The 10,538-nt window shown below is 42.2% G+C and overlaps 1 protein-coding gene across 1 annotated transcript; it reads right to left on the bottom strand.

Moving 5' to 3' along the window:
• Positions 1–330: 330 nt before the first annotated feature.
• LOC112902678 (disease resistance protein RPM1-like) lies at positions 331–10,249 on the bottom strand. Its single transcript, XM_025971845.1, has 3 exons — positions 9,194–10,249; positions 3,489–4,076; positions 331–2,503 (listed from the first exon to the last, which is right to left on the bottom strand). The coding sequence occupies exons 1-3, from the start codon at positions 10,247–10,249 to the stop codon at positions 623–625; spliced, it is 3,525 nt and encodes a 1,174-aa protein (XP_025827630.1). The 3' UTR covers positions 331–622.
• Positions 10,250–10,538: the final 289 nt, after the last annotated feature.

Below are 10,538 nucleotides of genomic sequence, written 5' to 3'. Positions count from 1 at the left end.
CTCCAGTGCTGCTGCAGGGCCAGATAGCCCATTCCTCTTGGCAATGGTAGTGATGAACTTCTGAGTTTTGAACTAAATACACTGGAACCATCTGGAATCTGCAATTTTGGGGATCAATATGATACTGTGGGGGTCCTATAATACAGGGAGAGGTATATATGTGTGTGTGCAGAAGCTGATACGAGACGCTGTCCTTGTCAGCAAAGATTAATGAATGAATTGGAAAAAAAAATAGGCCCACAACACAATCCACTTCTGGAGATATGCATTCACTTAGGCTGGGGTTTCAAACATTGATACACCGACACCTAATCCAACAGACAGAGAGGAAACTAAAGCATATACTTGCAGGAAAATGTAGTCCATTACAGTGCTCAAGCGCTTATGGTTACTGCCCATTACGGATACAGCATGGGAGATAATGAAAAGGCCTTGCATCTTTTCCTACTTGATTCACAAGATTCAACATGTGTAGCATGGGGAGATAATGAAAAGGCCTTGCATCTTTTCCTACTTGATTCACAAGACTCAACATGTGTAGCATGGGGAGATAGGAAGGGAAAAGAACAGCACCAGCCTTTGTATTCCCCTGCAAATTAGACGACTAGGAGCATGACCGCCATCACGAGCTGGTCAGTAGCCATGGGATCCACGAGCCAGGTTCCTCCAGCCTCAACACAGACCATTCTTCCGGACGCTCGGCAAGCTCGCTCTCCAAGTGCTGCTTGAGGCCGTCATCATAGGGACTGCTAAGCCAGACTTCCTCTAAAGCTTTTAAACTCTGTAGGCCAGAGAACCGCAGTGATGACTCACCCCAGCAGCGAATCCTCAGCACCTTAAGTAAAAAGTTATCGTGAAACGTTATTGTAGCCTGTACCCTGGAGTTGCAAGAAATCTCGAGGAGCCCCAAGAAAATGAACTCTCTTCCGAAATGGAGCTCACCGTCTTGGAACTCTGACAAAAAAAGACGTATATGATCTAGCTGGGATTGAGAATCAATGATATCATCTATACCCTCTTTCGGTAACATAGTCATCTGCAAACTCAATTTTCTGAGATTCTTAAGCTGTTTGGTCCATGTTGGCAACTTGCGTACCAGCCCGTACAGTTTAAGGCTCCGTAGGTTCACTAGAGGTTCGAAGGAGATGTCGTCCAGGTCCAACCAGCCAGCTTCATCGTCCTCGTCCACCTGCACTCTCAATGACAATGATTCCAGATGGGCAAGACCTGAGATGACTGAATAAAACTTCTGGATGTTGTTCCGGTTGATGCCAGACACTCCGAGCTTGTGCAACTGTGTAAGCTTCTTGAGCTCCTCTAGAATGGCATCCCCTCCTGCAGTGCCAATATCGACCATACCCAGCGTGTGCATGTCGGAAAGCTTCCCAATCCCTCCGGGCACCTTCACGCCATTATGAGAGCTACCACCAAGAAGACGGTGTCTGCTCAACTTGGACAGCAAGCAGGACCCCAGAGTTCTGCTCATCGGCGATGCTGATTGTGCAGGCTTCTGATCTGCTGCTTCTGTATTAGCTTGATGGTGATGATGCTCATGCTTAGTGATACCAGCACGAAGGTACTGCAGCTTCTCTAGCTTGATGATGCTTGGTGGCAGCATGGTAACGGAGGTGCCTTGGATATCCAGAGTCTGAAGCTGCCACAGGCCACCCAATGAATCTGGGAGATGAGAGATTTCTCTGCATCCTCTCAAGGAGAGGAACTTGAGGCGAGGCAGCAGCTTCACCATCTGCTCGACGTCACGATTTGTTAGACCTGAAGACACGTCCTCCAGATCCAGCACCCGGAGCAGCCTCATCTTGTCGGACACGAAGAATGATTCCCACTGACCAAACACCGTCAGAGACCGTAGCCGTGCAAAGTCGATGCTCTCGTACACATTTTGGTCTCTGTCCCAACTCATCTCTATGGCAAGGTGACGCCCTGTGCGATGCAAGTTCTTGTCGCAATGGCCCTCCAGTGCAAAGACAAGATTGTCTTCCATCGACTGTGAGACGATGTATTCACGGAAGAAACCATTGACTTGGCACAACGGCATCCTCATGCTCTTCTGCTCAACTGTTCTTTCTGTTGTTCGCGGCACCTGGATCATGCTTAGGTTGACGAGCTTGGAAAAGGACATCTCCCCGTTCTTCTCTGCAGTACTTTCTTTACTGTCTCTAGAGTATCCCTCCGCGATCCACCGTCTCACCAAACGCCTCCGCCGGATGATGTGGTTCAGAGGGAAGATTGACAAGTAGAAGATACATGGCTTGAGGAAATCTGGGCAGGAATGGAAGTAGGAAAGCAACCAGACAAACAGATCTTCTAGACTTGGCTTGGCCTTCAACTCGGATACAAAGTTATCTTTTACGAGAGATTTCCAAGAGTACCCTTCTTGGTAGCACATACCAGCTACAGCACATATGACTTTGGGAAGTCCACCACACTTGTGCAAGATATGCATTTCGTCCTCGGTAGCTGCTTGGTGATGACGTTTATATCTCTGAGATACATATTGTCCAAACAATATAAGAATCTATTTATATTTATTAACGAAAAAAATAATCATAACGGTAGCTTAAAAAAAGAGAGTCTAGAATTTTTCAAAAGCAAAAACTGCCGTCCCTGAGATATCACGCAGCTACCATGCAAAATAGGCATGCAACATTAATGCATACTACAAGGTTGGTCTTTAATGGGATTTTGAAAATATACTATTTGCCGGATTAGATATGATTGGATTACAATCAATTATTCCTTCCAGTGAAAAGATGTCTCAAGATGAATGCTAATTTGACTGCTAATTATACATCAAAATGGTTTCGAATAGAAAATTGTCTGCTAATTTGACTCGATACATTTATGAGATAGACTTGCATTGTCTCAAGATGAATGTTAAGGTTAATTGTTGAGTGTAGCGACGTCGTGCGAATGCCTAACATTATGGTTTTTTTTGTCTATGCTCAACCAGATGGGCAGTATTGTCATTAACATACTTTAGGATTAAATAATCTGTAGCTGATCGATCGATGTCTAAAAAAAGGGACACAGGTTGTCTCATGCGTGATGAATATCTGCTTGTTATCCAGAGTCCAAAAAAACAAAATGTACCTTCCATATATACTTTGGTACCAAATATAAGTCTATTTGAACTTATGCATAGGTGTTAAATTGGGTTGCCCATCAATACAGTTGGAATGTCTATTTCACTAAATAAACAGAACTATATTGGGGCAATCAAATTAAATAGGAAAGAGATGCATGCTACATGGACTTGTATTAGGGATAAAAACAAGTGCACATCATTCTCTATTTCTATTAAAGCTTCTGCTGGTATGGAAAATTTCTAATGCGTGCATGCAGCTAAATAAACAAGGAAAATTTGTGCGTAAGATGTTAAATTTCTTTTGGCCATTGATTCAATGATGGAATTCAGTGGTATATTGAAGGAACTAGAAGAGTGGAATGCTTCTTGTCAGCAAACAGACCTTTTGGATGATTTCAAAGGCGTGATCGACTCCTAGACCTTTGACATTCCACACTCTGTCTCTGTCTGTTGCGCAGTATTTGGCGACACTTTCTTCACTGGTAACGACAACCACGCAGTGTCGACTGGTTCCTAGTTCCAAGGCAATTTTTATCAAGTCCCATTCTTCTGTAGACTGCAGACCGTCGATAACAACTACGCATCGATGATTACACATATATTCATGGCACTCCTGAATTGGGTCTTGCATCACTGACATGCGGTCTTGGAGAGATCCATCATTCAAATCCAAAAGCAAGCTCCATGACAGGTCCATTAAATCGAATGGACGGGATACATTCACCCAACCGTACTTGAACCGATCTGATCTCCCGAGTGTAGTCAGCATGTCGTAGTATAAGTGTTTGACAAGAAATGATCTGCCAACACCAGATATCCCCCACACTGAGAACACACCACCACCAAACCCACCACGAGCCACGTTAAAACGGAAATGGAGTAATAAATCCAGCTCAGGGCCAACAAGTGGATGTTTGTCTAGCCACTCTCGTGCAATTTTGAGTTTGTCAACGGTTCTTTCAGGTGCATCCTGCAAAGGGAAAAGAGCAGCGTTGATTGCGGTTGAATTATTTTGTCGAAAATGCCATCTTTACATAAGACAACGTAGATACATGCTCCGAATGAAGTCAAACGATAGTGAACAATCCATTTGCCAGAGTAGTTCCAGGTCATCTTGTGAATTGGGCGCGCAGTAAGCAAAGAGGATAAGGAGCATAAAACTGTTTACTTTGTCTGATCGGCAACTAGTTTGCTGTCGTATATGTTTTGTTTTTACTTAATTAATCTACTTCCTCTCATAGGAAATATAAATTCATTAGGACATCAATATAGTCTACAAGGTGACACTTTGACTAGTATTATCTATAAAAATATATTATCTTAAATAAAAAGAGGTACATGTAACAAAAATATTTTTCACAGTAAATCTAGTAATGCAAATCTTATGTCGTCGGTCCATATAAAATTTTAAACATTCTTATTCAAAGGTTAAAAAAGTTTGTCTTAGGACATCTAATTAGACTTATATTTTCGATCATAGTATCCATTGTATATCATTGAATGCAAATGAAGCCTTCTTGTAAGCCATGCTAGTCACCACTAAGTTTTTTTTTCGAAACAGTAGCAGACACTAACATACGTATACGCACACTTACTCCTAAGGAACCTTACCAAGCTGATTTACCCTCGGTTCGCAAATCAGCATTAAGTTATTGTTTTATGTCAGTTTTTCAATCTTGGTTGCATTTTACTTTTTTACATATTGAATTCCGATGCTTAAAACTGATACGAGTAGATTTAATTTTTTCACAAAAAGTGTCTAATAAAAGTATAATTTTACTATGTTTTATTAATTCTTTTAACAAAAGGTAGCTAAGTTGTGTTTTGGAAAACGATGCCTAAATTTCACTTATTGGTGACTTGAGAAGAATAATTGACTACTGATGTGCTAAAGGTGTCTTGATTATATTAGTACCTTAAGGCTACACCCAGTGCCTGGTGTCTATTCTTATTGTTACTAGAGGCGAGAAAATGTATTGAATTTCCCTAAAAAGGGAAAAAATGTATTGATTCGGTGTGTAAAAATAAAAAAACGCTGACACTTTGAGCCACAAATCCAGGACGTGCTCACATGATTAATATAATAACCGCAAGGGAGGAGGTGTTTTTCCCCCTTGACCTTGAGGGGGAGGAGTTACTGCAGCACTGTTATGCATCGACATGTAAATCAAACCCCAAAATCCCCAAACGCTAGAGAATGATTTGTCCCTACAGTTCCCCAAATCGAATTGATGAATCAAGGCAAATAGAATACTAACGGGCATTAGCAAATATATATAGGGTACAATTGTCTCGGCCATTAAAGAACTCTCATTCCTGTGCTGCGCCTTGAGGGCACAATTTACAAAAATATTATGGCCAAGCATCTAATTTAGCTACTCCCTCCGTTCCGAAAAGAATACAACCCTTGCTTTCTAACAAGTTAAAAAATTTCAAGTTTGACTAAATTTATACAAAAATAGTATAACATATTTGGAGATAAAAATATTAGTAACTTTTGTATAAATTTGGTCAAACTTGAAATTGTTTGACTCCTCGGAACGCAAGAGTTATATTCTTTTAAGGACGGAGGGAGTATATAGGGTATGATTTCCAATTTGTATGGTGGACCAACTGAGTTTGCCAGGTCTACTCCGCAATTATGATATGAGTTTCCATTGTTTTATTTTAGTTCTCTAATTACCACCAGGTTAGTTTTATTTAAGATCTTTTAAGTGTAATAATGATGTGAAAATATTTGTTTTGTGCTATTATGTGAAAGTTGATGCTTTTTTCATGCTGGTGTATTGCGCCAGAAAATCAAGAATATCAACGTTGGAGTATCAATGACTTAGAAATAAAGTTGTAGCCACCAAAATTGGACTCAAAAACCTTCAATTGTCAGGTAGTACCAATCACTTATACTTATTGATATATTTTAGTGTTATTATTATGTGATCATCAATATACTTTGTCTTACTGTCTGTCTGTCCATCATTTTTTAGAGATGGAGATGGCAAGAAACAAGAAAAAATATTGCTCCTGATAATAATAATAATTGGCTACGTAATGAAATACGTCAAAGGCACAATCTCGAGAAGACACCTTTGAACGGGAATGATAGCCTCACTGTTGGTACTGAGAAAGCAATTTTTCCTTTTTAATTGCAAGCTATTGTCAATATCTGTTGCCATAGTTTGCTTTTAGATATTTTCAGAATTCATTGTTATAGGAAAAACTAAAATATTTCTGTGGAAACTAGTAGTTGTAGGAAAAGCATTTGCCTGTGGCACGGTGCATTATGTTAGCATGTCAGTAGAGCAAAGACAAGGATTAACATACAAGCAATTGAAACAAGACGTGCAAAAGATAGGGCATACTATGCAAATATGATACCTATGCAGAGACAAGCAATACGTAATCATCAAAATGCGCGTAATATAAAGCCTGAGCAGAAACAAGCAAAGAGGGATGATTCTCCATAGAGATTCCATAGCAATGGTGAATCCTTTTTATAACCTAATGGATGATTCTCCATGAGGTTTGATTTTTGCACTTGAAATATGGTGCCATGTATGCTTCATGAACAAAATTAGATGTATTTGCATATATGTCTTGGACTGCCATATATCAGTAATATAATTAAGTGCAAATATTAGTTGCTTGTCAATAAAATTATAATGTCATTTGTATTGCCCGTAGCAACGCACCGGCACGAACCTAATCTCTAATAAAATGACAAGCATACTTATTATGAATAGCCTCATTATTGTTATCTTATATTTTTTAAAAAAATTAACTTATTTAAATTTTACAGTCATACTTAATGTAATGACAGATAGTTCATAATATATATCACTTCTAAACAGTTTTGTTTTGCGGTTTTGGTAATTGCATATGATCATTATTTAATATAATGACAAGCATACTCAATATGAATACACCCTATCAATTCTTTTTTTATTATTTTATATTTGTTTTTCAAAATTAACTCATTTAGTTTAATTTATACAATAGTTGCAGTTATATCCTTTATTCCTTTAATAGCTTCAGATAGTGTCACACCCCAAAATTTCTAACTTTGGAATGTCAATAGTCAACATCAAAACAATTTTCTTATTTCTAAAATTTTCCAAAATTTTGTTTGTATAGTAAAAACCGTTTAGTTATATAAAAAACTTATTTCTAAGGATAGACTAAATTGTTATAGAATATTTTTTGTTTTGTTCATTGCATGATGGCATATTTCATTCAATTGAAAAATGGATTTGTTTTTGTTCAAACTTAGATATGATTCGTGCTCGCTTAGGTTTAGAATTTTGGAAAAGTCCCTGATGTCTTCTAAATCTCTTATCCCAATCTATCTTTTACTTGTCTCTTATTCTACTTTACCTGTTTCTCCCACTCCTTCGTCCATTCTCCTGGCCGATCGAGCTGTTTTTATTTTCCTTCACATGAAACAAACCCAACATGCAAGCAACCGGCAGTTTACGTTATTCGAGAACACTTCATGTACTACCACCCCCTCCGTATACTCCCACTTCAAAATACACCACTAAAAGTACATAAAAACTGCAAAAAAGATGGATCATATAATCATCTACCATCTTGCAAATTTTGAGTTGTGTAAACTTCTGCAACGGGTGGGCCGTGGGCAGATGGTGGCAGCTCGACAGTACTACCTTCGTTTCAAATTACGGATCATTTTAACTTTTCTAATACATATATAGTTTTGCTATATACTGTTCGCCTACACGACCGTTTAGCCCGTGTACACGCTACACAGTAACTAGCCGTGTCCGTTTAATCAGCCATTTATCCCGTTTAATGATCATTTAACCCATTTAAATGGTCTTTTAATCCGAATAAATAGTTAAACGGTAGCTGACCAACTGTTTTAGCGTTTACTATTTAGACTAACACTCTATATACCTAATTAAACGCTATATAAACGCTATGTCTAGATACATGCTAAAAACTGTATATTATTAAAACAACCTACAATTTGAAATAGAGGAAATAGGCAGCTCTGGCTCGTGTTATATGGGCCAAAAATCTTTAAATTTATCCAGAATTTAACCGGTACTCTCTTGGAGGTGCTTATAATTCATATAAGTGAGTATCCATATGCGTATCAGAGTCTGCGAGTACGTACCTCATTTTAATTCCCTTGTGATCCTAGATTTTTGCTTATTTTAAACCACTAAATGCATCAAAGTACTTACAAATGCAAAGTGATGGAAAATAGTAATAATATAATTGTCATGCAAACTAAGTATTGTGCAGTAATTATGTTACAAAGCACAAGTCAGGAAAGTGATAACACTAGTACAAAAAACCCTATCACCGCCGGGTCAAAAATAGCATCACCGTTAGTCTTGCAACATGTTGGATTAGGGTCGGCGATGATGGGTGGCGCATCACCACCGGATCCAAAACCGGCGGTGCTGGCCGTTAAAAAAAATAACTACAACAAATCAGCAGAGCTGCTGCTGCCCCGCGCCGTACCCCCAGCCCACCATCGTGGCCCCTGTGCCAGGCGCTGCTCCTCCCCGAGCCACGCGCCGCTGCTCCCCCACGGCCCCATGTCGCACGCCGCTGCCCCCACGGCACCGCGCCGCGCACCGCCGCTCCCATGAGCCGTGTGACGCTGGCCGCCGCGGCCCCTCCGCCTCACTCCGCTGGTCCCCCGCAGCCCCCAAGCCGGCTACCCCGCGCGCCCCAAGGAAAGAGAGGAATTGAGGGAGAGGAGAGAGGGGCAACAGGGAGAGAGTGGAAGGGAGGGAGAGGAGAGAGGTGCGGCAGGGAGAGGGAGGGATTGGGGAAGAGGGAAAAGCTCGTGGAAGAGAGAAAGAGAAGGACGGGAGTGGATAAGAGAGAGGGAGAGAAGGGTGGTGGGAGTTCTTTAGTCTATTCGCTTATCACTGCCGGTTCATAATATAATGCGGCGGTGATGTCTACTATCATTGCCGGTTCGATTCAAAGCGCTGGTGATGGACGTTTGGATTGACCTGTTCTGTAGTAGTGTAATTAAATACGTGCATTATGGACCATGTTAATGCTGATAATGAAACAAAAAGGAAATAGCTGATTGTGATTTGAGCGTACCTTCTTGGCGATGGCATAGACAGAATGATGAGCCGAGAGCTTTTGAAGCTCATATACTCCCCTTGGATGTCCGACACACAGGCTTGCAACTTCCAACTCATGCGTGCTCACGACGATGCAGCTGCCGTAGTTGTTGTGTGGCAGGTAGACCCTTACGGCCTCCCAGTCATCCATGCTGGAGACGTCTTCAAGGACTACTAGGTACTTGTGACTGCTCATTTGCTCCATGAATTCCTTGATGACGACGTCGTCTTCTGTAGCCACCGCAAGGTCCACACGGTTTCTACAGAATTGAGCCACCACGCTCCTGATAAACTCCCGGGGATTGAAAGGATGCGTCAGCTTCACCCAGGCCCGGCATCTGAAGTCCTCTAAGATTTCTTGGTCTTCATAGGCCCTCTTGATGACGGACGTCACCCCAACTGTTCCGAACACTGAGATCACCTGATGATGGACACAAGACGAACATCTCCAGTGTGTGATCAACGAGCTGAGTAGATTAGTGTGACAGAAGCGTTCACTACTCGATGCAGCGGAGCGAAGGAGGATGCTTTTTGATGCTGTTGTGCTGGCCGCGGCACCCTGCCGATGATGCGTCTGCTCATCGCCGGTAGGCTTAGAACCAGCAGGGTCGCCGATGCGGCTGTAGCGCAAGTTCCGCTGACCCATGGCCTCCACCCTCGCCTTGAGCAGCTCCAAGTCGGCAACGGCGGAGTCCAGATGCACCGCAGGGGCTGCCGCCGGCACGCAGGACGGGAGCAAGCGGCGCCACCAGTGCGTCTTGTCGTCGTCGAGGTGCACGACGGACTCGATGCAGTCCTCCACGTCCAGGGCCATGTTGCGGACCTGCCGCACCAAGGTCCCCGTCACGTCGTCGGTGACGCGGTCCCTGGCGACGTTGAGGAAGGAGTTCATCATCTCGAGCTCGTCGGAGATGAGGATCAGGTCGCGCTTCACGCTCTTCTGCAGCTTGTCCTCCTCCTCGATGGCGGTCCTGGCGATGGCCACCGTCCCCTCCACCGCCGTCTTGGCCAAACCGAGCACGAGGTCCGCCATCGCTAAGGCCTCCTGCCCCCTTCTCTCTCCTCTCTCTCTCTCTCTCTCTCTCTCTCTCTCTCTCTGGGTGGGTGGATGACTGGATGGTGGTTGGTGGGTCGACAGAGCAGCCGGGATATGATGGGATTATGAAGGGGAGATGGCTGGGCTCTCCAAGGCAGCAATAATTTGGCAGAAATTAAAGACAAAGGCAAGGTCAATGAGATGGTGGGTTCATTAAGTGTCCTAAAAAATATTGGAAGTGAACTTTGCCTTAGATTAAACTTCACCGGCGAAGCACTTAAACTAA

Source organism: Panicum hallii, chromosome 8, assembly GCF_002211085.1.
Source record: "Panicum hallii strain FIL2 chromosome 8, PHallii_v3.1, whole genome shotgun sequence".
Classification (NCBI taxonomy): domain Eukaryota; kingdom Viridiplantae; phylum Streptophyta; class Magnoliopsida; order Poales; family Poaceae; genus Panicum; species Panicum hallii.
Note: the sequence above shows the minus strand (reverse complement) of the source record. Positions and strands in the feature narration are given on the sequence as shown.